Here is a 22776-nt window from a genome sequence, read left to right on the forward strand (position 1 = left end):
GCACATGCTGGACTGTAAGCTCCTGAGGGATCTAGAAGGCCTGTGTCTATCTGGTTCACAGTGGGATCTTCAGTGCCTTGTGCAGTGGCTGGTACAGAATAGCCTGTCAATGAACAAACACATCAGTGCAATGAATGAATAAATAAAAATGCCTGTTCCTCAAGCTAGCTTGTTGATCTTGAACTGATTATTACTAGGGGTTAGCGTGTTGTATTAACAAGGGCTTGGGTTTAGAGCTGTACAGACTTGCATTGCTATTGCATACACTTGGTTCTGCCACTCATAGTTGGGCACGTTAATTAAATGAGCCTCAGCTTTCTCCACTACCAAGTGAGAAGAAGAATCTCCTTATGGAATTGTGAGGATTAAGCGAGATTGTCTCAGAAAGTGCCCAGTGCAGAGCCTGGTATAAACAAGGTCTCAATAAGTGGGAGCTGGTTTTATTGTCTTTGTTATGATTAGTTGACTTAGAGGTAATGAAAATGGTGTCTTAAGATACCGTGTAACAGCACTGTGCCTGTAGCTAACAGCACCGTACTGTGCTTTTAAACATTTGTTAAGAGGATAGATCTTGTATTAAGTGTTCTTACACAATAAAAAAGCCATTACTACATTAATTTATTTTAAATTATTTAAAATGTTAGTACATTTGTCAAAAACCCATAGAATGTATAACACCAAGAGTGAACCCTACTGTAAGCTGTGGACTTTGGGTGGTAATGATGTCAGTGTGGGCTCACTGGCTGTAACAAAGGTGCCACGTGGCCTGAGCTCTTAATAGTGGAGAGGGTGTGCATGCGTGGGGGCAAGGGGTATGTGGGAAACCCTGTATTTTCTACTCAATTTTGTTGTGTACTTAAAACTGCTCTAAAAAATAAAGTCTATATTTTAAAAATATTAAAAAAAAAGATACTGTATAAGATCTATGAGGTCTTATAAGCCAGCTCTAAAAGAGGCAACTTTTAATATCCTTTTTTGGGGGAAGGGGTGAGTAGCAGCTATTCCTTGTGTCCCATTTTTATTGCTCCTTATAATATGACATAAAAGAAAATAGAAGCTCAATATACAGGGAAAAGCCTCATAAATTTTGTTTTCAGCAAAAGAATGAAAACAAAACCAAGACTTTCAGTTTGTATTATGTTTATATTCTCTTAAGCTTAATACAACACCTCACAGACTAAAACTTGTCGAGTTGTATTAGGTCAGCCCCGAGAATCATCCCAGCCCAAATGGAAAAATAGTGAATGAATAACAGCGATTGTCTACCACGCGTGTCAACCGTGATAACCATGGCGTACATTATAGCTCCTCACGCACAGCCGGCACAGTGGCTGAGGACACCACCTCCTTAGGCCAGACCTCCCCAGCGGACAGCTCTCCCTCCCTCTCTGGCTGCTGGGACCATTGGTTCACATGACTCTGTATGACAGTGCTTCCCAGACTTTAGTAGGAATTGCCCTCCACATGCGGATCCTGTTTACAGGTAGATTCTGATCCAGTAGATCTGAGGTAGAGCCCAGGTGAACATTCCTAACAGCACCGCCAGGTGAGGCTGCTGCTGCTGCGCTTCGAGTAGAAAGCTATTGTAAGACAGGAATTTGTCCCTGAAGGTCAGAAGACTTTGAGCCTTTTCTTGGCCTTACCTTGTAACTCAACTTTGACTTTCTCTACCCAGCTTTCCTATTTCTGAAGCATGCTCTTTAGAAAGAACTGTTTGAGGTGGATGCTGCTTCTTGGGCAGCAACTGGAGTAAACAGTGAGGTGTGTTCTTCACGGGCAGTGAGAAAGCATCTTCCTTGTTAAAGATGAGTGTCTGGTTTTGTCCCTTAGCTTTTCTGACAGATGCTTGTGTATCTAAGGCTTTAGAACCTGAAATGTTTACACCCTTTGGAGGACTGTTCTCACCCACTTGACTGCTGTTCCTGAGTGTTTATTTCTGCTGCTCTAGGCTCTAGAGAACCTTTTATTTTTCTCTGCCATTTCCCCCTCCTCTTTTAGCACCTGCTGACCTCCTGGAACTTTCCCCTTTAGCTCCATTTGCATCCTCAAATATAGAAAACAGCTACGCTTGGTTTCACCCGTAGTTTCAGGAGCCTGTTCCAGAAACTCCTCCAGAGTTTTTGCTTAAGATAATCCAGAGATAAGAGCAGGTGGCCAGTGTTTTAAAGACTAACAACTGGGATTGGTGATTATCACTCTGTTGGCATGAGCTGCGAGGCACAGTGCCTGGGTCCAATTTTTTAGTTTGAAAAATGTTTAATATAGGGTGTCTCAAAAATGTATGCATACACTTTGAATAATTCTAAAGGCAGTGTTTATTAAAATACATTTCATTTTCAAAATTGAGCTACCAGCTGCTTATGTGTATATACATGTTTTGGGACACCCTGTATGTATTATTGATATATTTTTCTTCATGTTTTTGCAGTTGTAAAATGTAATTTTGAGTATTATTTTTGTGGAGGAAGGCATCCAGGAGAGCAACTGAGTCTGAGGCCCATTCAAGGCACCTGAAGCTCCAACTTATGAAAGACTCTAACCTAGGCCTGTGGCCTGGTTAAGTTCTGAGACACTTGGTGTGGGAGTTACTTGATTACCTGTATCTGGAAGGCAGAAGGAAGGCCTAAGTTAGTATACAGGGAAGGGCAAAAGTGGGTTTACAGTTGTTCCTACTTTTAAAATAATAATTAATGATAATACAAGAATAAACTGTGTTTCGCCTACTCACAACTGTAATCTACTTTTGCCCCACCCTGGTCTAGGGGGAAGGTCAAACCAGTCCCTAGAGATCAGACATCCTATTTCCATAGTGTTTCAGCTGAAGCACATCTGATGGCAAATCTTTTATAATCAAATATTTTGACGGTTCTTTTGGTAGGAGGGCTGCCTAGTGATAATGTGGCATTTGACTTTAATCCATCGTTTTTGTCCTGAGATATTTGCTATTTGGGTGATCCATTTAACTGTTTTAGAAGTATAGAAAAAAATTGTCTTTCTTAGCTCTCTGGCTTCTTGTGTCACGTTTCTTTCTTTTTTTCCATGTAGAAAACACAGAAGAGCACAAAGACCTGTGCAAAGCACTTTGCTTAATTAAAGACATGATTGCGGCCGTGGACTTAAAAGTCAGCGAATATGAGAAAAACCAGAAATGGCTTGAGATCCTGAGTAAGATCGAGAACAAAACGTGTACAAAGCTCAAAAATGGCCACGTGTTTAGGAAGCAGGCGCTGATAAGCAAAGAGAGGACTCTGCTATATGATGGCCTCGTGTTCTGGAAAACTGCTACGGGCCGTTTCAAAGGTACTGTGGTGCTAACAGACCAGTTTCTCCTTTGTTTTCCACACATGCTATTCATTTAACAGAGGACAGAAGTTTGAAGAAAAATGACTCAGAGATATAAGCGCTCACACAAACCCTGGATCCGTGGGAAAATCCCTGTAGGATCGGGTCATGAATGTCCACAGGCTCTGTGGCCAATGCTACCAGCCTTTGGTGGGAGTTCGCTGCTCTAAGCAAAAGCCTTCATGTATATCTTATGAATGCACAAGTGTGTTATGTTCAAACTGAGAATTCTGCTAATTGTCGGCACTCAAATATTAATCTGGCAAATGTGTATTTAAAATGAAACAGTGTACACCTGCACACCCAGCTCAGGGCTGGCAGGCCATGCAGAGGAGAAATGAACTCCACACATCACCTTTGGTACCGAGGAATGTACTGCAGAAATAGGCAGGCTTGTATTGGTGTGGATGCTTCCTCAGCGCTACTGTTGCTAACGGCACCCACTTGACTCTGCTAATCTGGTTCAAGTCTGAAACAGTTCGTTCAGGGCTGATGCTGTACGAGCATCTTGCCCCATCTAGGCTTTCTCCACCCTGGCCACACTCCAGAATCGCCTCTGGAGCTTAAGAAGTTTACTACTGCTTATCTCCTCCAAGAAATTCTGAGTTTATTGGTCTGGGGATGAAGCTCAAGTGTAGGGATGCATAAAAGCTCCCAGGTGAGTCTGCTGTGCAGCCAGGTTAAGAACCACTGGTCTGCCCTCCTTGTGTGTCCTCGTAAACATATCCTAACACCCTTAGGTAAGCACCCAGAGGTTGTTAATCCCTTTGGAGGGTTGTCAAGTTTCGCTAGTGGTTGCCACTAACGACTGAAAGGGGGTTTGTTGATGAGCAACTTGCCCTGTTGCACCTAAACATTAACCGCAATTAGAATATTAACCAAACTAAGATATTAAGCACAGTCGGTAGATCCTATTGTCCAAGTCATTTGACCTATTTAGCAGAATCACTAGTTTGGTAACTTGGTCTGAGTGGTCAGTGGTGTAGTGAAGATGGGTTCTTGTGAACAGTTTGTAAGGGAAGCATTAGGGTCTCAAACTTCCCTGGATCTCGATGGAACAAAATAGCAGATTTTTATGTATTGTTTAAGATAGAAGCTGCCCTCTAGCGTTTTTAATTAAGTGCTGGGCCCCCAAAGGTAAGAGCTTGCTCCATTCTATTAAACCCCCCCTTTTTTTTTATTGGATGTTTTTCTTCCTTTTTAAAAGCTACAACATTAAATTTTGCTGGAGATTTAGCAGTCCTTACAGCTACACACATAGACACGCACAGCTAAACACAGCTTATCTGTTATAAAATGTCGTGGCTATCATAATGCAGGCATTTTTATAAAAGTTTCATAATTAGACTGAATCTTAGTCTTATTTTTAATAAATTTATTTAAGTTCAAACATGAAATCACAATATTTCATGAAGGCATTTCAGCTGTGGTTGGCTTCACTGATCTAACGATGCCTTTTTCTTTGAAGATATCCTAGCTCTACTTCTAACTGATGTGCTGCTCTTCTTACAAGAAAAAGACCAGAAGTACATCTTTGCAGCTGTTGTAAGTATATGGCCATGTGATGCATATTTTAAATGGCTTAATCCCACATCTTGAAAAATGCCTGAAATTCCTAGTGACATTAGTCATTGGCAAGAATATGCCCCTGTTATAGTCCCATTGCAATCAGTGACTGAATGGTCAGTAACAAGCATCTAAGAGTGGGTTTAACTAGCGTAAGTGTTGAGTTATCACAACCAGGACAGGCAGTTAGCTGGCTCAGCAGTTTACCCAATTATGAAAATATTGAAGTAGTTTGGTCTGGTTGGTGACTAGGCTCTGCCTTAACTGTGCCCCCTCCCCCCACCCCGCAGTGTGCCCCCTCCCCCCACCCCGCAGTGTGCCCCCTCCCCCCACCCCGCAGTGTGCCCCTCTGCCGTCTGGCCTCCTGGCCCTTCCTCCAGTCACCCTCCGCCTTGGCTTCCCAGCAGCTCAAATGCTCACGCTGCTCAGCCTGGCCCCTGCTGCGTGTTCCCCTGGATGCTGCCTGCTGTAGCTGTTGCTAACCCCGTCAAACTGTCATGATGCTCCATTCCTTCTGTCTAACAAGAAAACACCATCCTGGTATCTTCAATTTAAGGATTCGTTCTTATTTCTACTGGAATGGTTACTAATTATGAAGCCTATTCCTATAACAGTTATCTCTCTAGTACATTATGTTGATCTCATTGCCCACAGAGTTAGATTAGATTAGCAGTAAAACCAGAGTTTTATAACATTTCTTACACAGCATCTTGTGGTCCAAAATGACTTGCTTAGAGAAGAAAATGTGAGCAGTTAACTCATCAGCATCACGGAGCGTCAGGCCCCCTTTGAGGTAAGGATCTGAGGGGCAATACCAGTGCGGAGAGCCTAACGGAGTCTCCAGCACACCAGTGATTGTCATCCATTGACGGGTAGGATATTCAGGCATCATTAGCCGATACCATCAGTTCCACCTGGTTTTGGCAAATTCAAACTTCAGTGCATTTTCTGTTATGCTGCTCAGAGTAAACCAGAGCGTGCTTGCCCAGGGACGGGTTCCGGGCGTGTCAGGTTGGCGCAGCAGGCTCTGCGCCCTGTTGGGCGCCTTGCCTGTGTCAGCGTAGTGTGCGAGTTGTCCAAAGGTCAGAGGCTCTCACAAAGCGGCACCAGAGGAGAACAAGGGGCCGTAAGCCCCCACATCCCTCATCCGTTTGAACTTATATATTGCAGATTTCATGATCACCTCCTGAGTTGTCCAGCACCCCCTCTCTGCTGTTACCTGGGATGCTCTGAAAGAACAGAGTAAACTAGTGGGAAGGTGGGACCGTTTTGTTTGACCTGTAGGTTAGTTCAAATAATTTCCCTCTTGCTTATGTCTTAAGCAATCCAAACCTACTCTGCCTCTGTATATACAGAGGCTGTTTATATTGTGAGCTGAGGGAGCTAAAACTGTACATTGAAAGAAGGAAAGGAGAGAAGGTCTTAGGCAGTAGATCTGTAATCGAATCGGGGACAGTCACAGGACTCGGGCTCTCCCCAGCTAGAGAGGGCAGGATTCAAAAAGCACAGCCTCAGAGCCGCGCTTGCTGCCGCTTGCAGAGGCCGAGCACAGCACTGGGTGTGCCTGTGGCCTGTCCCCTTTTCACTCTTGTGTCTCCTGCTCCGAGAGGACCGGGATGAAGAGGTACCCCGGGTGAGCCCCGCACGCGTCTCCAGACGTGGCAGAGCTGTGTGACGCTGGGGGCAAAGCCAGCACTGAGGAGTCAGCAGAGGGAATGGGCGGCAGGGTCTGGATACAGGCGTCGCTCAGTCCACAGGGGAGAAGCAAAACCACAGACTGCGACCGACTCTGTAAACAGTGGTGGAAGCCACAAACCAAAGGAGTCTTCACATGTTCCCCCAAAACTGCAGCAGGCATTCTTCTGGCTGTCCTTTCATCTGCAGCTGCCTAACTGCATTCCTGTTGTCAGTGTCTTACTCATCCCCGCGTCCCCGGGACTCAGAGGGGGCGGGTCACAGTAGATGCTGTGAGAAGAGGTGATTTAATCGTAGCTTGGATGCCAAGTTTTCTTCCCATTCCCCTCTGATGGAACTAAACTAAATCTAGTCCTACAGACATGACTTAGTGCCTGCTCATGCAAAGTGCTGTGTCAGACATCTGAGGATGAATTAGATCCATTCCTGCCCACCAAGCCTCCCCACCGCCCCGGTTGCTGGAAAGAAGAGACATTTGCAGGCAGAACTATGGAAGTTGGGTTGCTGTGCCCCTATAAGAGCAGGAGATCGTGGTTGTGCCAGGGGGGCCTACGCCCGGACGCCTCATCCTTGCCTTTCATCTTTACATTCTGCTCCTTGGTACCTGGGATTCCGCATTCATCCCCTATTGAAACAGTGTTGCTGTTTTAACTGCCAAATCCAATGGCAGTCTTTAGGTCTTCATCTCTCCCAATCTCTCTGTAATATTTGATACACTATTTCCCATCTCATGCCCTTCTAGAAAAATCTCTCCAGCCCTGGCTATGGCATTTTGGTATTTTTTTTTAATGCTCTGATGCTTCTCTTTTTTAAAAAGTTGTCCTTTTGTTTTACTTTATTGTTTTTGTTGCAAGGTAGTTTTTATTTATTTGCAGCAATTAAAGAAGATGGGATTTATATCCAAAGCTCTGCCCCCCAGAAGGGAGCCTTGGCCATTGCTTATATACAGTTTAGTCAGTTACATGTTGGTGTCTTTAAAAGTTGTCCTTTTAAATCACCCATTCTTCAGGACAGACATTTCCCCATCCTCTCTTCTCCAAACCCTTTCCATGGAGATCTTGCCACCTTCCACAGCTCTTTGGAAAAGACTGAGGTGATGTTAAGATTCACCTAACACTGTCCCTTTCCTTCGCTAGCGTGTCCTCTGAGTCCCTCGCTTTAGATAGGATGCTGTCTCACCCACGCGTCCTGTTTTACGTAGGATCAGAAGCCATCCGTCATTTCCCTTCAGAAGCTTATTGCCCGAGAAGTTGCTAATGAGGAGAGAGGAATGTTTCTGATCAGCGCTTCCTCTGCTGGTCCTGAAATGTATGAGATTCACACCAGTTCCAAGGAGGAGCGAAACAACTGGATGCGACGGATCCAGCAGGCAGTCGAGAGGTAACGTTTCCTTCTGTCCGTAACCTGGGAAATGGGCTTGTTCAGTCGGGGAACATGTTCTGACTGTGTCTCCCTTGCATGAAAACGGCCTCAGCCCGGTGGCCTGCTCCCCTGCACCTGCGGGGAATAGCCCCTCACTCAGCTCTGACCTCGCACCCCCTGCATGTACCCCCCCCCGCGGGAGCCCGACCCATCCTGGTGCAGTTCATGCTCACCTCCCTCCCGAGCGCCTCTTTGCGGCCAGTGCTCTTTCGTACCTGAAATTCTTTAACACATGCTCTCGAAAGCATTTATTTGGTGCTTGTCACACTGCCTGTGGCTACAATAATTTCCTATGTATATATGTTTATTAGATTGGAAGCTCCTGGAGGGCAGGGCCCATGTCTCGTGTCTCTGTGTGCTGGGCTCTGAAGAATCGTTCAATAAATGCTTTTAGATTAGTGGAGCTGAGCGTTCTAAGTCAGTTACTCCTCATTACTGCGCAAGGGCAGTTTTTATGAAGGGGGTGGGAAGGTGGGGCGATCATTCGTAGCGGTAATTTGATCTGTTAGATCTTGAATGATGTTACATGAAATTCCTGCATCACCACTGTACCCCACCCAACCTCACGCCCTCCTCCCATTCCCTGCAACTCCTCTACTCTGCCCCATTAATAGAGCTGCCCAACGGCAGTAGAAAGCAAAAGTTATTGTTTTAGTTAGTATTGTGTGTGTGTGTACAGGAGTGTATGTTCGTGTGTGTGTGTTTGCTAGAATGCTTGAGTCGGCCTGTGCTGCTGGCTTGAGAGCTATGTTACATTACGCAAGGTCCTTTATATGCTCAAGGAAACCAAATCTCTTGGCCAGGGGCATGATGAATTCTCTTTATGCTGAATTTTTCTTTGAATAGTTCTATTGCTAGGTCCCATGTTTTTCTACTGAACCTAAAGATACTTGGATTTGGTTTCAGTTGTGTCTCTTGACTGTTGTCTTTTCAAGTTGCCCAGAAGAAGGGGGAAGGACAGGTGACTCTGATGGAGAGAGGAGGAAAGCTGAAGCTAGAGTGGCCAAAATTCAGCAATGTCAAGGTATGGTGTGGCACCTCTGGTTCCCTGGTTGCTGTGTGTGTCCGTAGATGTTTATAAAGCCCAAGTGTCATGAATGGGAAGTTATGGCTGACTGACTAATCCAATTCTGTGCATGCAAGGCCCCCCTAACCACTCTCAAAAAAAGTACTGGTACTAGAAGTGCTTAAATAAAATGCATCTCTCCCTGCTTCCTCGGTGATTAAGACTATATACATTTTTAAAGCAGTGATGCATATATACAATGGAATATTACTTGGCCACGAAAAAGAACGAAATCTTACCATTTGCAACAGCGTGGATGGGCCAAGAGGGTATGGTGCTAAGTGACACAAGTCAGCCCGAAAAAAAAATACCATATGATTTCATTTATATGTGGATTCTAAAGAAAAATATAAATGAACAAACAAAACAGAAACAGACTCATAGATACAGAGAACATGTTGATGGTTGCCAGAGGGGAGGGTACTGGGTAAAAAGGTGAAGGGATTAAGGAGTTCAGATTGGTAGTTACAGAATAGTCACTGGGGTGTAAAGTACAGCACAGGGAGTACAGTCAATAATATTGTAATATGGGGCCAGGTGGGTACTGTATATATCAGGGGAACACTTCGAAAAGCATATGATTGCCTAACCACTGTGCTGTACACCTGAAACTAATACAAATAATATTTAATGTAAAAATATATGTATTTAAAAAATTCTGCGCATACCACATATGAAACAGTCACCGGTGTGGCGCCAGTGGGCCTCAGAACTGTTTCCAGTGGTTAATTTTAAGGCCCAGCACCGTCAGGTCATAGTTTTATGACTACAAACAAGGAACACAGGAGCTCTGTCCTCAGTTTCCAAGCTGGTGACATTTGGAAATTAGGTCACCTCAGTGAGTCTCATCTCTGGCTGGATGTTAGAATCACTTGGGTGGTGGTGGGGGGTGTCTTTCAAAATTCTGATGCCTGGGCCCCACCTTCAACGAATTCAGTCAGAATCTGTCGGAGGTGGGGTGCAGACGTTAGTATTTTCAACTCTCCCCAGGTGATTCTGAGGCAGAGAGCGTGGAGAACCCCTGGATTAGGTGCTGGTTAGGTCCCTGTAAGCTTGAAGAATCCATGTTGAAATCAGAGGAAAGAGATGCCTGCAAAGATGGTCAAAGAAATTGGACGTTTAGAAATAAAAACATAAACCGCTGTGTTTGGCTTTGACCAAGGCTAGCTGAAGCCCGAGCAGTCGCAGCCTTTGCTTAGTTTTCCCTCGTGGGTTCCCCTCACTGTGGATAAGCCACCTCGCTGTCATTCCTGGGCTTCGTGTTCAGTCGTAATAGAAAACAGCCCCAAACAAGAATAGCTTTGCAAGTTTTTCTGGAATTAGGGACTGGGAAAGGAAACAGACATTCATTGAGTACCTCATTTATAGAAAATACAACGGAAGCTCAGAGAATTAAGTTATGTGCTGGAGGCAACAGGCACTTCATGGAGTAGTTAGGATTTGAACTTGGATCTGTCCCACCCAACAACTTTATTTTACCTGTTAGGTCACACTACTGGCTAATTGGCAATTTCTTTGTCTTGTAATTTGGATGTTCATATTAGTTGTTAAATCTATGCAATAACCTTCTATGGTAAATACTGTTTCATAGAAATACTCTGTAATCAAGACCAACAAATTTGTACGTATTTGGAGGAGAAGCTGCATATCTATGCTGAGCTTGGAGAGCTGAGTGGGTTTGAAGATGTCCATCTGGAGCCCCACCTCCTGATCAAACCTGACCCCGGAGAGCCTCCCCAGGCAGCCTCCTTATTGGCAGCAGCACTGAAGGAAGGTAAGTTGCTTCCAAAAGGGTTTGGTTTGACAAACTCAGAAAATGTTTATTGGCTGCCCACTAGGAGCTGTGCACTGTGGTCTTGGCGCTGAGCATACAGCACAGTAAGACCAAGTCCTGACCCTCCTGGAATTTATATTCTTGAAACAGCAGAATGTAGGGAAATAAATATATCAGGTTGTGTCAAGTGCTTTAAAGAAAAGTGAGCAGGGTGCGGGGGATAGAGAATAACGGAGCTGGGAAGGTTTTAGTTTGGGGTGGACAGCAAAGGCCTCCTTTGATATGGAAATATAAGCAGACACAAGGAATTGAAAATCCAAATGGAATCTGGGAAAGAATGTTCCAGACATAGGGAACAGCGGCGGCAAATGCCCCGAGGCAGGGGAGTGCCAGGTTTGTCTGAGGAACAGCAGGGAAGACAGTGCAGGCAAAGTGAAGTGAGGGCTGGGAGCGGCGGGCGGTGAGCCACTTAGCCAGGACTCAGATGACGGGGTGGGGGTCGGGGCTTTGAATGCCGTCCTAAGCTAGATGGGAAGCCTGATAGAATTCTGAGCAGAGGAGCGATTTACTCGGTGTTTTAAAATAAACCCTCTGACTGCTGTGTGGAGAATAGCCGTGTCCAGGGCGTAGCTGAGAGCTGAGGCTGAGGCCCGTGGGAGACAAGCTCAGGGAATGCCAGGGGATCGGGAGCTGGTGCTCGCAGAGCTGGAACGCGGAGAGTTTCGAGAGGAGCGGGGTGGGGAGGGGTTAAATGGCACCAGGCGCTTCCATTGTTCAAGGGGGAATGGCGACAAGGACCGGCTAGGCAGTGGTGTAAGGGGCATTTTAAGGTAAAAAGGGACTTAAGGGAGCAAATGGGGCTGGAAGGGACAATAGGGACAAAGAGTTTGGGTTAAACCGCCGCCACCTGAGAGGCAGGGAAAGCTATTGTTCAGAACCAGGGTTGGTAAATTACAGACCACAGAGTGGTCCACAGGCTAGTTGGAAAGCTTTTAGTGTAAATAAAAGACCTCATTTAAAATCTTCGGTGCTTATTTAAAGTTCTAATCCCCTTTTTCTCCCCCAGAGGATCCATGACCCCGTAGGCCTACCACGAGGAGTGAGGGTCTCTCGAAAGGCATGTTTGGGGAAATACTCTTTCTTCTTTCCTTTTTAAAAAAATTGATTTTAGAGAGAGAGGAAAAGAGAGAGAGGCATCGATGTGAGAGAGAAACATCGACCAGTTGCCTCCTGCAAGCACCCCAACCATGATCGAACCCGAGACCTGGGTGTCTGCCTGACGGGGGTCCCTCCAGCCACCCTTCAGTGCTCAGGAGGACACTCAGCCAGCTGAGCCACACCGGCCAGGGCTGGAGAAATACCCTTGAAGAACAGCTACCATTTCAGGGTAGCAAGTCTTAAAATCCTAATTCCCAAAATCATATTTAAATTAACTGAATTTTTCAGCATACTAATTTACTGAAAGTTGCACTTGAAGTATTTTTATACCAGAAACTTGTTTTTTTAATTGAATTCTCTATCATAAAATGATTCTTAAAGTATTGGTCTAGGTTGCAGGCTGGCAAACTTTTTCTGTGACGGGCTAGATAGTATTTTAGGCGTTATAGGCCACATATAGTTTCTGGGACACATTATTCTGTGTGTATTTTGACAACTCTTTAAAATGTAAAAACCATGTTTTTTGCTCCTGGGCCATATAACAGCAGACACAGGCCAAATATAGTTTGCCAACTTCTGGTCTAGATTAAAAAAAATACGCACAGTGGGTTTATAGTTGTGAGTATGCAAAACACAGAGTTTATTCTTGTGTTATTATTGATTAATTCTTGTATTCTTTTCCGTGTGAACAACTGTAAGTGTGTTTTGCGCGCCCCCGTGTGTGCGTGTGCGCGCTTACTTGGTTTTCCCACCTCTTAGCCGAGGGCCTTCAGACGGCAGTGAAGGCCTCCCGGGGGGGAGACGCCTGCCCGGCCTCCGAGGAGGGGCGCGGGGAGCCTGCCCCGACGGGGACGGAGGAGCCCGGCTGCGACGCGCCAGGACCGCCCACCGCCTGTAAGTGACCCCGCGGGCCTTTGCCACGAGCCCGCGCAGTCCCCGCGGCGCGGCGGCCTTCCTGTCCGAAGGGGCCGTGACGCGCTTTTTAAGTTTGAGGCAGCCCGAGAAGAGATACGCTAGCCCTCCTGGCTTGTAGTAAGGCCACCGCTGTTCCAGGGGCAGGCTGGAGGAGTGGCGGGTGGGTTCCACGGCTCTGCTGCCCCGCAGGCTTGTGCCGCCCCCAAACGTACTGTCTCAGTTTTGATATAACCGATTGAATACAGTTTTGAAAGAACTTTTCAACATTTTTGGGTTTTTTTGAGAAAGGGCCCCTGTAGTTCATTAGAGAACAAGCCGTTTAACGTAATCTCCTCTGCATCAGTGGAGAAACTAGAACTCAGAAGAGTGGAAACACACACACACACACACATACACAGACACACAGAGACACACACACAAACACATACAGACACACACACACATACACAGACACACATACACAGACACACACACAAACACACACAGACACACACAGACACACACACACATACACAGACACACAGAGACACACACACAAACACATACAGACACACACACACACATACACAGACACACATACACACAGACATACACACAAACACGTACAGACACACACACACAGACACACACACAAACACACACAGACACACACACACAGACACACACAAACACACAGACACACACAAACACACACAGACACACACACACAGACACACACAAACACACAGACACACACAAACACACAGACACACACAAACACACACAGACACACACACAAACACACACAGACACACATACACAAACAGGCACACAAGCACACACACAAACACACATAGACACACACAGACACAGACACAAACACACACATGTGCACACACATACACACACACACACGCACACGTGGGCAGTCTGGTGGTGTGGTTAGAAGCAGTGGATGGGCCTGGAGAGTATTCTGCTAAGTGAAATAAGCCAGTCGGAGAAAGACAAGTACCACACGATCTCACTCCTATGTGGGATCTAATGAACAAAATAAACCGACAAACAAAATAGACACAGACTCAGAGACAGAGAACAGACGGACAGCTGTCAGGGGGGAGGGGTTTGGGGCCTGGGTAGAAAAAGTGAAGGGATTATGGAAAAACCCGCATAGACACAGCAACAGCATGGTGATTCCCAGAGGGAAGGGGGTGGGGGTAGGAGAGGGAAAGGGGGTGGGGGTAGGAGAGGGAAAGGGGGCGGAAATGGTGATGGGAGGAGAGCTGACTGGAGTGGCGAACACACAATACAGTATTCAGATGATGTGCTGTAGAATTGTACACCTGGAACTTATATAATTTTATTAACGGTGTCACCCTAATAAATTCAGTTTAAAAAAACTTCAAAAGGAAACTGAAAGAAAAAAAAAAAGACAACAGCAGAAGTGCCAAAAGATTCTTGATCAGTGTAGTCATACACTTCGGGTCGGGACAGATTTCATTTATTAAAACCTTCAATATTGTTAAATACAGAAAGATGGAATGTAGAAAATTGATTTATGTAATTTCTCTGAACCTAATTATACTGTTATATGTGTAGTGGTAAGCTAAATATTTAATTTTCCAAAAGTTACTGAAACAAGAGCATGAGCATTAAAAAGATATTTACAACTATATTTTTTATTATGCTCAGGTGGTAAAAACCTCACTCCCGCCAGGGCTCGCATGTCTTTCGTAGCTAGAGGTGAGGATTCGATTGCCCTAGAATGTCTCTGCAGACCACCCGTGGCTAATTAAGATATATGGAAGCAGTGCAGTTTTTAAAATTCTATGCAGTTTTTTTTTTTTACTAGCATCAATAATTATTGTCCCCTCTTAAGTTCTGCCTTATCTAATCCTGGGTTTCTGTTTTCAGAACGTGCGCATGTTTTTCATTTCAACACAGCCCAGGTTCATCAGGGGAGTTTACTGCCCTGGGTGATTTCCTCTTTAAAGAAGAGCCTCGTTATGCCACTGAGGAAGCCCCACCTAAAAATACACGTAGGGGTCGGCTGCCCTCAGACTCACCCGGGGACAGCTGGGAGGGACTCTGTTCAGCTGGGCGGCTGCTCAGAGCACACGGTCGCACCTTCTCTCCCTGCACACCAGGGCTGAAGGTCCTCCCTATCGGCATCCGTATCTTCCAGGACACCCGGGACACCTGCCAGAGGCTGTTCACGGTGGCCTGATAGCAGGAGTCATGTAGAGGAGGGGTGGGGTCATGCACCCCAAAGACCCCTTCAGCTCTGGCTGGACTGGAACACGGTGTCTCAAGAGTTTGATTCTCTTTGTGAAGTTCATGAGGACAAAATACCATCCCTAAGTGAGGGGCTGTACCTGAAGGGGCAGTTCTGGGGGTGACTTTGAGGACTGTGTCCTTCCAAGGCCCATGTCAGCCTGAGTTTACAGACCTAGCCAGGCCCTCAGTTTTCAGTCCTCAGGACCCCAGCCAGGTGGATGAGTAGTCTGCTCCCTGTAGAATTCTGCAGACCCGCTTGTCCCCTCTGAAACTGAACACGGGGACAGAGGGGCCTCGCCTATGTTCCATTCTTCTGCCTTTGTTGGACCCACCACCAGCTGCCTTTCCCATCTGATGGTCCTCGTTCCTGTGGCGGGGGAGAGAGAGGGTGGCTAATTCTTTAGGTAATGCCTTTGGCATCTCTCTAAGAGTTAAGAATAGTACACAATAGTGGAACCAGTTTTTAGTGACAGAAAAGTCTCTATAAAATGTCCCTTCACTGTACATGAACAGTGTTAACTAGCTTGGGTAAAATGAACTTAATTTTTAGCTGGTAGAATTTGAAGTAGTTTCTGCTTAAACAAAAACTTCTCCATTAGTGAGAGTCCATATAGAGGACTCTCACTTAAACAAAGAGAAAAAAAGTATTTCCTTTATCAGAAATAAAGTTTCAGAATGGCACTGGGGGAAAATTACAAACAGTGTCGCAACATATCTGTTTCATCGGGGTCCTGTTTCTAATGAAACTCTACGTGTGAACAGGCTTTGGAAGGTCTAGTTTAATCAGTGTAGTGCAAGCATAGTGTGAGTTTAACCAAATTCACCTGGGCAAGGAAATAAAATCCCGCCAACAGAGATTTAATGAATGGAGTGAAATCTGTAGGTGGAGCTTAAAAATATTTCTGGATTAGAAATATTTCCGTGTTTTTAGGTTAAACATACAGTAGTTACAGTATTAAACATTTAGAGCATAAACAAGAGTTGTGAGAAAAAGATCCATTTGGAAATTGTTTTTAAAAATCAGTTAGTTGGAGACAGAGACAGGTGAGGCCATGAAGTGTTAGCACCCGCCGTGGCCGACTCCCTCCTCTAAGCCTTGTTTGTGGTCTGCGGCTCCTGTGCCGGCCACCGGGGAGCCTTGTGCAGACCTTGTCCTTGGATCCCGGCCTGCCAGCCCTCGCTGCTCCACGGGGCCTATTTCCAATATCACCCTCCCCAGGCGGCTTTTTCCTATTCAGTGAAAGTGAGTTGGAGAATCTGCCCTCTCGGTATCGCCACCATCAATCACACCAACACCTCTCTGCAAGGAAAGAAGAAAAATGGAAAGGTGGTGGTAACTGATGCCATTTGCCAGCTCGGTGTTTATTAGTGTGTAAGCTCCCTGCGGGCAGGGCTCTGCATTGCTCAGCGCTACTTTAGCACCTCACACGAGAGCATTCGATACGTGTGACTCTATGATGTCTGTTATTGGGAATGATGTGTCAGCTGTGTACAGAGAGCCCAGTGCGCTGGCTGATGTGTGATGATGTCCTTTTTGTTTCTGTCTCAACGGCCTGCTTCCAGCACTAGTCACAGAAGGGACAGAAGGAAGAGGCTGTTGGGATGTGGATCCCGGGACCCAGGGTGTGGGAGCCGACTTGGCGGTCTCTGATGCAGGGGAGAAGGTATTGTGAACTGATTTGTTAGTGAATGGCACCGGTTACTTTCTGTAATAAAATAACCTCAGGCCCTGGTCTGTCTGTGGCCGAGCGTGGTATGAACATGTTTTCCTGAATTGTTCTCAAGTTCAATATTCATATTTAAACTTTCTAACTTATTTCTTCTTAAAATGTTCTCGCTCTTCCTAAATCATGTAGGTGTAAACCAAGAAACACTTGACAAGTTATTAAAAAGATTTCAAACTCCAGTGTTTATTTGTGTGTCTTCTGGTCTCACTTTCACGTTCCGCGCTGAAGCCTCTAGCTTTTCACCCACTTACATTTATTTAGCAAAGGTTGGCCAAGGTGTGTTCCGGGCCATCGGGACTTTATGCCACCAGGTGGCACTAAAGTGGCAGAAATGACTTTGATGTTGGACTATTGCTTGTTTCTCTCCGACTTTCTCTGTCTCTCTCTCTCTCTCTCTCTCTCTCTCTCTCTCTCTCTCTCTCTCTCTCTCTCTCGTTTGCGGCTTCTTCTTTTTGACATTTTGTCCGTGTAAGTTATAACACTCTCTTCTAAAAATTAAATGTGTGGAATTTAATTTACTTCCTACGAACTTCAAATGCAGCTGAGATGTCGGAAATAGACTATGTCTAGAACGTGGTTCTGGGAGGTGGCCGGTGGGCCTCCCCGGGATTGTCTGGGCTCAAGAGTTTAGCTTTATCTAAAGTCGAATTGGGTACGCTGCCAAATGCCAATATGCGTTATGTGGAAAAGTGACACGTCAGATCTTTATATGTGTAACATTTTATGTAGCATCTATTTTTTGTGTGTGTATAAATATACAAATGACTGAGAAACCAAATCCAAAGATAGTTTTAAAAGATGGCTGTGGTGGTTTAAAACTTCACAGGCCGTGCAGACTTCACAGTGGAGCTTCCAGGGACCAGAATAAAACAAAAGGTTATATTGTTTCACCTGGTAAAACAACACATAATGACAACAAAGTTTCAGAGGCCAAATGAAAATAGGAGTGTGATATTTTACTTTCTAACTTGTTTCATTTTAAAATGTTCCTGCTTTCCATCCTTTTTGGTGGAGACTTCACTTTTAAGTCTGTAGCCCCCAACTGCCTTTACATTACTAGAGAAAGGAAGGGAGGGTGATCACTAAGTTTTTTCTTGATGGAAAGCTGGCTGGTCCCCACCCCTAAAGTCTTTTTCTTCTGTGATTCAGTCACAGGTAAGTGAGATGAAGGATCCAGATTCCTCTTTGGACGAACCTGTCTGGAAAATGTGCCATTAATAAGGCATTTTGATAAACTAGATGAACTGACAGGACAGGATCACTTGAAATCAAACTTAAAAAAATGCATAATGTATATTTTTAAATGAGAGTTCTTAATAATGTAAGGCTTTAAAAAAAAAAAAAATTCTGAAAGAATTAAAAAAAACCCCTAAATTTGTGGCCCAAATGGCAAAATAGCCTGTGAATCATCACCTGCAGCTATCACGGGGACCACAAGGTGGCGGACCAACTCTATTAAAAAGGTGATGTTAAAACATTCCTGGCATGTATCAAAGCTGGTGTGGTTCTTGGAAATAAGTGACCACATGTTGCGTAACTCATTCCTATGTTTCTAATTTTTATAGAATATAAAAATTGTATATCAAACTATCTTTTTATTACACAAACCATGGAGTGTGGAGCAAGGACAGAACCAGGAATGCAGAGAAAATTCCAAAGTTCACTGCAGAAGGGCGGTTCTTAGCCCCTTGTCCTCCAGACGGTTGGGAGCAGATCTAATGGCTCTGAGCTTCATCTCCTTGCCATCCGTTGTCCTCCCCTGTTAGAGGTGCTGGTTGATGATGAAATCTTGAGCTGGCGGTGTGGGGGAAGAGGCCTGGCTAGGTCATGAAGGCAGACCGGCCTGAACTAATTGAGTTTAACAAGCCCAGTGTTACCTGAGCTCTAACAGCTGACTGCTGCTTGTGGTTTCAATTTGAAGCTGCTCAGACAAGAGCAGTGGGAGGCTGTAGGCTTTTGGTGGGGTGAATCTGGTCGCCTTTCATAGCATAATGTGTGGGATACACACAGGTGCCCGATGTTTAGTTATGGAGTGGAGCGAGCATCCATTTCATGCCAGGCAGGTTTGTGGCTAAGCACTGAGTACACAGATGAAATCCCGCTATTCATTGGCTCACATCCTAGTGAGAAGAAACGGATGATAAATGAATAGACAAATGTCCAGTTCAGCTCTGGAAGCTGGAACCTTCATTACACACATGTGCCCTTGTGTGGGTGGAGAGACCCCATCTCCCGGGGGGGCGGATGGTCCCTGTCGCCTCATTCATGGCCTCTGCTGTAGCGATTCTATTAAGGCCGTCATGGAAGGTCCAGTGAACTCAGAGAGGGAGGGTTTGGGGCAGGTCAGCTCAGTGCTCCCCTTTGGGCTGCCTCTGGGTCTGGTTTCTTCTGCCCACCACTAGCTATTTGAGCTTTGTGAATCTCAAACATTGAGACAGGGAGCTAGAGACCAGGCTTGATGATCTCTAGCTTCCAAATCTGGACTCCAGGAAGCAAGGGGCCAGCTTGGCTTGGGAGGCAAGTCATCCCGGGCACCAGAGAGCTCAGTTTACAGTGTGGTTTGTGCAGGTAAATACTGTCACTTATCGAGAGTGTGTAGGATTTCCTTACCATCATCCCTGTGGTTGCAGGGAATGGTTGGGTGAAAAGCTGGGGTGCATCTCAAATGCTGAGTCTGCACCCAGAGGGGCTTTCATTACATGATTGTCCAATTCCATGGGCTTTGATTTCTGGGGGATGGAGTCACTGTAGAAGAGCTTAGAGAGAGACCTACCTGAGGCCATGCATTTGGAAACACTATAGGGCAGCTTTTCAAAAGTGGAGCAATATTTCATTTTCTTATGTTTTTGTGTATTTTAGGTGGAATATAGAAGTTTTCCAGGTTCCTCTCAGTCAGAGGTGAGCTATGCATACCTTAAATATACCACCATCTCCTCTTCATTTGTGGATATAAATGCTTTTTCCAGAATTTGACTCTTAGGATCTTGTTTTTCAGATTATACAAGCGATACAGAATTTAACCCGTCTCTTATACAGCCTCCAGGTAACTACGCTCCTCTAATTTTTGACCTTGTGAGTGTTTCTCTCAATGCAGTTCACTTTATTTGATGATTCCCAGACTTCAAAAATTAGAACATTCACGAGGTAGTGAATGATCTTAAAAGAGTGCCAGCCCCCCCGCACTCAGTGAGGCGTGCTGAGTTCACCTGGTTTTGTCATCACGAGGCGACACCACTAGTACATTTTATACCATTCTCTTCTGAAACCATAAAACAGTTCATATCTTTAAAAATATGGTGACTATGACCTGGCTTGAAGTTTACAGTGAGACTCTTAGGTGAGTGTAGCATGACTTCACATTTTCTGGTGAAAACTTAAATTCACACCTAAACCTTTTTCACTTCCACATGTTGGCCTTGGGCCTTTAGAGCAGTTAAACAGTTCACATGCTCCTTCATTCTTCTGGTTGTTCGTCCACCCAACATTCACTGAGCGCTCCCTGTGCCAGCCACCAGGCACAGGGCTGAGCACACAAAGGCGGAAGGATGCGCCATCTGCCCAGGAAGGACAGGCCTGCGTTTAGGGTTATAGGTTTGGATGGTTCCTTAGGCCGCACACAAGAAAGGCGGAAGGCATCTAATTGCTTAATTTGTGGATTTAAAAAATATTTAAAAGGATATAAAAGGAATGGTTCTATCGTAGACAAATTTATAGAATATTTTGAGTATACAAATAAAATAACTTGTGATTCTCTAGAGAGAATCATTATTGACATGTTGGCATATATCCCTCCTGTTTCTTAGAATCATTTTGCATGTAGTCTTACAACACGCACCTCTCTGTGTCATCAGCGATTATTCTGTAGCACAATGTATACCGGTTCTATGATGTTCCAGTCTGTGGAAAGTATTTATCCAGTTTCTCATAGTTAATGCTTTCGTATGAACTTTGTACACTAATTTCTTCAAACATATCTGAGCGTTTCTGTAGGATCAATTACTGGAACTTTTTTCTTTAGGTTTTTAGCAGACATTGCCAAAATAATAAAATCAACACCCCTCTACTTCTCAGTTTGAAAATGGGCCACGGTACCTGATTATCTTAGTTTTAACTTTTTGGGTTACTCTTACGATTAAACTTTTTTCCTACTAGTTTATCACTAGTCAGATGTCCTATCTTGTACCTGTTGAATATTAAAAGAAAATTAAGTCTGATTTTATGTTTTCACCAGAAAAAAAAGTAAAGTCAGGCTGCATTTTAAGCTTTCTTACTTGGACTTAACCTGCAGCAAGGCTTCTCTATGTTCCACTGACCGTCTGCCGACTCCCGCTCTGGGCCACGGCCTTGATTATTGAAGTCCTGCGTTCATTTGCGTGATGCGGCGCTGGCTTCCTCATTGCTTGGCTGTGCTTATGTGTATGTTCGCCCGTGAGAGCGTCTGAATGACTGACGAGTTCCTTACCTTTCTGCCAAGACTGTTCAATTAAAATCTCATTACACGGGGTGAGCAAAAGTAGGTTTACAGTTGTGAGTGTGGGAAACAGAGTTTATTCTTGTGTTATTTTCCATACCCACAACTGTGAACCTACTTTTGTTCCACTGTATTTATGAATTCAGTTGGGGAGAATGGGCACTTTTGCAATAACTAGTCCTCCGGTCTGAGAACAGGTTAGTCATCTCTTATTTTATGCTCTGCTGGGAGCTTCGTCATTTTCTTCACGTAGGTACTGCTTATATGTTTTTTGTTTTTTGGGTTTTTTTGCTAAGTTTATATCCAGATATTTGTCTCTTTGTTCCTATTGTGAATGGAATATTTTTTATTATGTTTCCCCAGTGGTGGTTGCTGATAATAGGGTATTGATTTTTATATGTTTATTTTGTAACTGGCCACTCATTGAATTTTATTTTTTGTCTTAATAGTTTTTTCTTTCTTTCTTTTTCAATCCTCGCCTGAGGATATTTTTTCCATTGCTTTTCAGAGAGAGTGGAAGGGAGAGAGAAAGAGAGAGAGAAACATGGATGTGAGAGAGAGACATTGACTGGTGGCCTCCCGCATGCACCCCGACTGGGGCCGGGGATTGAGCCTGCAACCGAGGTATGTGCCCTGGACCAGAATCGAACCCCAGACCCCTCAGTCCGTGGGCTGATGCTCTAACCACTGAGCCTAACTGGCCAGGGCTAGTAATTTTTCTTGTTGATTCTTTGCAATATTCAGGTAGAAAGTAAAAATTTGGAAGTAATGTTATTATGGCTATTTTTCAATAATTATATCAGTTTTATGTTCTTGGCTAGAACGTCTGAAAATGTATTAACTAATAGTGGTGACTGTAAGCCTCCTTGTCTTGTTCCAAATTTAGCGGGAGCGCCTTTACTGTCTCACGTTAGGCATGCTGGTCTGGGGTTGATGTGCTTAGAGACTGAATTTATCACATAAAACAAGTATTCTTTCATTTCGATTTTAACTGAGAGGGGATATGGTTTGCATAGAGCTCATTAACTCCGGGGAGATGAAAACATTGAGCATCCTGGCGTGTGTGCCTGATGATAGCACTCACAAAGTCCTATCTCTTCAACTTAGAATGCAGCCCATGTGGACCCAAGGTTCAGAAAAACCGGGTGCCCTACCCGGCCCAGTCTTTGCAACTCACTGGGTTGAAGCAGCATGGGCTTCTCTTAACCAAAGCTTCAGAGCCGGTCTCAGGACATGGGCTCAGAGATTTCTGTTCCCGCACAGTCGCCTCTTTAGAAGCTGAATTTCTTATGCACGATTGAAGTTTTTACATAAACGTTTTTGGATGGGAGGAAAATGAAATGCGATCCCTGTGTTAGGAGAGCAGAGTTAGAGACAAGGCATCGGC

General features: G+C 44.9%; 1 protein-coding gene across 2 annotated transcripts in view; it reads left to right on the forward strand.

Moving 5' to 3' along the window:
* Positions 1 to 22776, forward strand: part of ARHGEF28 (Rho guanine nucleotide exchange factor 28) — a 159640-nt gene that overhangs the window by 104159 nt on the left and 32705 nt on the right. For both annotated transcript variants that reach the window (XM_087815412.1, XM_087815411.1), the window contains 9 exons: positions 3046 to 3300; positions 4811 to 4887; positions 7805 to 7983; positions 8961 to 9049; positions 10683 to 10865; positions 12783 to 12917; positions 16755 to 16855; positions 19778 to 19816; positions 19914 to 19961. In XM_087815412.1, the coding sequence (XP_087671538.1) occupies positions 3046 to 3300; positions 4811 to 4887; positions 7805 to 7983; positions 8961 to 9049; positions 10683 to 10865; positions 12783 to 12917; positions 16755 to 16855; positions 19778 to 19816; positions 19914 to 19961 (1106 nt within the window). The remainder of the gene's footprint in view (positions 1 to 3045; positions 3301 to 4810; positions 4888 to 7804; positions 7984 to 8960; positions 9050 to 10682; positions 10866 to 12782; positions 12918 to 16754; positions 16856 to 19777; positions 19817 to 19913; positions 19962 to 22776) is intronic.

The sequence above is a fragment of the Miniopterus natalensis genome, chromosome 3 (assembly GCF_054644295.1).
Source record: "Miniopterus natalensis isolate mMinNat1 chromosome 3, mMinNat1.hap1, whole genome shotgun sequence".
In the NCBI taxonomy this organism is placed as follows: Eukaryota; Metazoa; Chordata; class Mammalia; order Chiroptera; family Miniopteridae; genus Miniopterus; species Miniopterus natalensis.